The following is a 4,267-nucleotide window of genomic DNA, read 5'->3' on the forward strand; positions in this document are numbered from 1 at the left end:
TATATGTATGCATATTTATGCATGTATATATATATATATGAAAGTACATGTAAAAATGTATGTACGCATGCGTGGATCTCTATATATGTATATATCTATATATGTGTATATATATATATATATATATATATATATATATGTGTGTGTGTGTGCATACACATACATACAAGCATGTGTGCGTGCGTGCATGCGTTTTGTGTGTGTGTGTGTGTGTGTGTGTGTGCGCGCGCTTGTACCCCACTAACCACGTTGTGATGCATGCTCGTATACTTGTATTTATATGAATGCGTGTGCGAAAGACTCTGCATACTTGTAAATGTGTGCATATATATATATATATATGTGTGTGTGTGTCTGTACATGGCGACATATGTGTTGGTGAGCGAAGTAAAATTTGTGTGTGTGTGTATATATATATATATTATAAAGGAAGCGGCAATAAATCATCACACGTGTATTCTCCCCTTTCTGTCATATCATTCAAACACTCTCTTATCCCGATTCAATCATATCAGAACCTAGATCTTTATTTTATTGAAAAATAGCATCAGGTTTCAAAATAATTATAACCTGCCGTCTGTTAAGAGATAAATCTTAAAATGAAAATATAACGGAAACTTAAATTTAACATGTGTTTAATAAATTCGTATATCAGATTTATGGATGTGAAATTCGGCATTTGTGACGTTCAAATTTCAAGATTTATGAACAAAGAATAACTTTCAGACTTTAATGTGCATTTGAACCGTAAAATGTTATTACATGGGATGATAACTCTCTTTCTCTCGCTCCATATATATATACATATATATATATATATATATATATGTGTGTGTGTGTGTGCGTGTGTGTGTATGCATGCATGTGTGTGTGTTATAGGGATTATCTACATATATACATATACATCTGTATATAAATATATATACAGTATGTATATACGTTATATCTACCTTTCTATGTATAATAAACCTTTCTGTTTATTATACATAGCTATACACACACACACACGCAAACACACATATAGGTAGATAAATAGGTTGATAGGCAGTGATAGACAATAAAGGTATGTACATATATGGTAACATACATGCGTACATAAACATTTTTGTATATGCTTGCGTGGTAAAGCAAGCGCTTCTCAACGTTGTTCTTGGTTCAATCCCCCTTCGTAGCATCTTGGGTAAGTGTCTCCTACCATGGATGTGGGTCGACCAAAGCCTTGTGTTGTAAATATGTATGTAACTATACGTGTGAGTTTTTGTTTTTGTGTTTGTCCCCACCTCATTTGACAACCGGTGTTAATTTGTTCACATCCTTGTAACATAGAGGTCCGGCAAAAGAGACGGATAGAATAAGAGACAGCCTCTAAAAAAAAAAGTACTATCGTCAATTTGTTCGAATAAATCCTTGAAGGTGATGCTCCTGCATGGCCACAGTTTAATGATACTGAAAGAAATAATAAACGGAACTGTTATGGGGATAATAGTAAAAATGGGACACCCCTCCCACGTGACGAGTCGTATGTGATAGTCAGTACAAATACTGTGACGTCGAGAGAGTATTAGTGGAGTAGACGACCATTAGATAGTCCGTGTCTTAATTATAAAGTTATACCGGAGTGGACGTTGTAACAGTCTGACAGAGGATTACAACAGTGGCGACGAGGAATTAACAAACTCACAGAAATTAAACAAACTCACAAGGAATTACGAAACTCGGAAACGATTTTTGTGCTAATTTTATAGCATACAAAATCGTAAAATTACGGAAGATTTCTTGGTCGGTTTGTTCGAGTTGCAAAAACAGCAACAAAAACAACTGTAAGAACAACAATAACAATTACAGCAACAAATGCTACAATTAATGAATAGTAACTCCTCAAAAAATGCTGAAAAGATGTTCTTGCTAGATTATGTTGCAAACTCGATAACAAATTTTAAGTATGAACAAGAGTTACCTTCGAGGCGTACTATAGAAGATACGAAAATATCTTCAATAAAGAGTGCAAAGATTTGGATGCCGATATGAAAACGATGAGTTATAGCAATTACGTACTCCCGAAAAAAAATACCTTCTGACGTAAAGTTTAAAAGTACGATAGACATATTGTGTAACATTTTTAGCGAGAAACGCTCGTTGTTCAATACACGCTTGAAATGTTTGAAACTAGAAAAGAACAACGAGGAGGCTTACATCACATACGCTAGTAGAGTTAACAGAGAATGTGAAAAGTTGAAACTGGACGAATCAAAGTCAGATATGCTCAATTGCCTGATATTTACTCAGGGACTAACTGCAGAAAAAGACGCAAAAGTAAAGACAAGAATTCTCGCTAAGTTGAAAGAAAGCCAAGCTGTAACAGCACAAGCGTCAGAAGAGTGTGAAAGAATAGTAAATTTAAGACACGATACAGTGAAAATTGAACATAAAGTTTGCACCTAAGTAAAATCGTCGGAAAATACAGAACAGTGTGAATAGAAATCAAGTGAGTACGATACAATACAAACAGGACAAAAAGTCAGGAAACAAACCCATGTTTTGCATGTGGAGGTTTACACCTGAGAAAAAAAACTGCCTATTTAAGAAAGTGGAATGTTTCTGTTGTGAAAATATTTGACACGTAAAAGCGCACTTTAAAACCAAAATAACAAAACGTTGGAACAAAGAAAAAAGAATATACAAGATGTCGAAAGAAAATGGTAACGTGACAAAGAGGAAATTCGTAAATGTGAAAATTAAAATATAAGAGTAAAAATGTAGTTAGACACAGAAAGTCATTTAACCATCGTGAATGAAGAAACTTGGAAGTGTATAGGTAAACGGAAGTTAAGTAAATCTACAAAAGTAGCACAAGGTGTTACGGGTAAAAGATTGTATTTTGTAGGTGAATTTGTGTGTAATGTGACATTTCATGACCAAATGAAAACGGCTAAAGTATATGTGTTAAAAAATTCAATTAATCTATTCGGCACAGAATGGATGGGACTGTTCAAATCGTGGATAACGCCCATAAGTGTTTTGTGTAGGAATATAGTCAGTTTAGTCGCAGGTTCGAATGCGGCTGAAGGGTTGAAGCGAAAGATAAAACATTTTGTTGCCAGACGTTTTCTCGGATGAACTACGTTGCTGCACGAAAACGAAGGCGAAAGTTGTAGGTAAAACAGAGTGCAACACCTGTATTTAAGTCAAAACAGGTAAATAAGAAATTTGAATGACTTGAAAGCCTATTAATAATCGAGAAGACGGACCACTCAGATTGGGCAGCATCTACGGTCTACGTAAAAAAGAAAAATATGTCAAGAGTTTGTGCAGATTTTTGAACGGGGTTCAATGATTGCTTAATCTCCCGTAACTATCCATTGCTGAGTTCTGAGGAAGAGTTCGCAAAATTGAATGGAGGGAAATTCTTCTCAAGATTAGACCTCTCGAAGGCATATTTACAAATCCAAGTAAAAGAAGAATGCTCATATTTATAAACCATCAATACACACCGTGACTCATTTAAATTTAAGACGCTTCCCTTCGGTGTAAAAGTGGCTCCTTCCATATTTCAAGAAGCAACGGATGACTGTGATTTTGCTATCTTCTGTTTAGAGGATATCCTAATAAAAAGCGAATCACACAAACAACACGTAAAGTGGGTATTCGAAAAAATAAGAGAATACGGTTTAACTTAAGTGAAGAAAAATGCGACTTCTTTCTGAAAAAAAATTAAATATCTGCGCCAGATAATAGAGAAATCGAAAATTTGGAAATGAAGTTTCGATGGTCTAAAAGTCCATGAGTCCAGTGTTTACCAATCAGCAACAACGTCAAAACCAAAGTTTTCATGACATAAAATCACCAACAATAGAGTTTTTTTTAATATTCCTACTAATTAAAACTACTAATTATCATAATCGTTGTTAGTCACTTGGGGTTTAAACAAAATCTGTTAATCCAATATAATTTTTATTGTTTACTATATTTTTATGGTTTGTTTCTTTCCAGATTTCGAATAATAACTGAACATATAATTCAAAATACTACACGACCAGCCATCATAAAAAACTTAGAGAAATTACAAAAAACGGACACCCGGATTATTTTATTATATGCAAACAGGTTCGTATGAAGTTTCAATTTCCTTTTGTCTTCTTGTGTTGCTTCATTGAATTTCTCTACAGCTCTTCAGTCATGCACATACACACGGACCTGTGCACATACGCACCCACAATTACGTATATTATATATATATATATATATATATATATATATATATATATAT

General features: G+C 34.1%; 1 protein-coding gene across 11 annotated transcripts in view; it reads left to right on the forward strand.

Moving 5' to 3' along the window:
* LOC128247032 (glutamate receptor ionotropic, NMDA 2B-like) overlaps positions 1 to 4,144 on the forward strand; it is a 1,034,258-nt gene extending 1,030,114 nt beyond the window's left edge. For all 11 annotated transcript variants that reach the window (XM_052965637.1, XM_052965633.1, XM_052965638.1 and 8 more), the window contains one exon: positions 3,991 to 4,144. In XM_052965637.1, the coding sequence (XP_052821597.1) occupies positions 3,991 to 4,114 (124 nt within the window). In that variant the 3' untranslated portion in view covers positions 4,115 to 4,144. The remainder of the gene's footprint in view (positions 1 to 3,990) is intronic.
* Positions 4,145 to 4,267: the final 123 nt, after the last annotated feature.

The sequence above is a fragment of the Octopus bimaculoides genome, chromosome 2 (genome assembly GCF_001194135.2).
Source record: "Octopus bimaculoides isolate UCB-OBI-ISO-001 chromosome 2, ASM119413v2, whole genome shotgun sequence".
Lineage (NCBI taxonomy): Eukaryota > Metazoa > Mollusca > Cephalopoda > Octopoda > Octopodidae > Octopus > Octopus bimaculoides.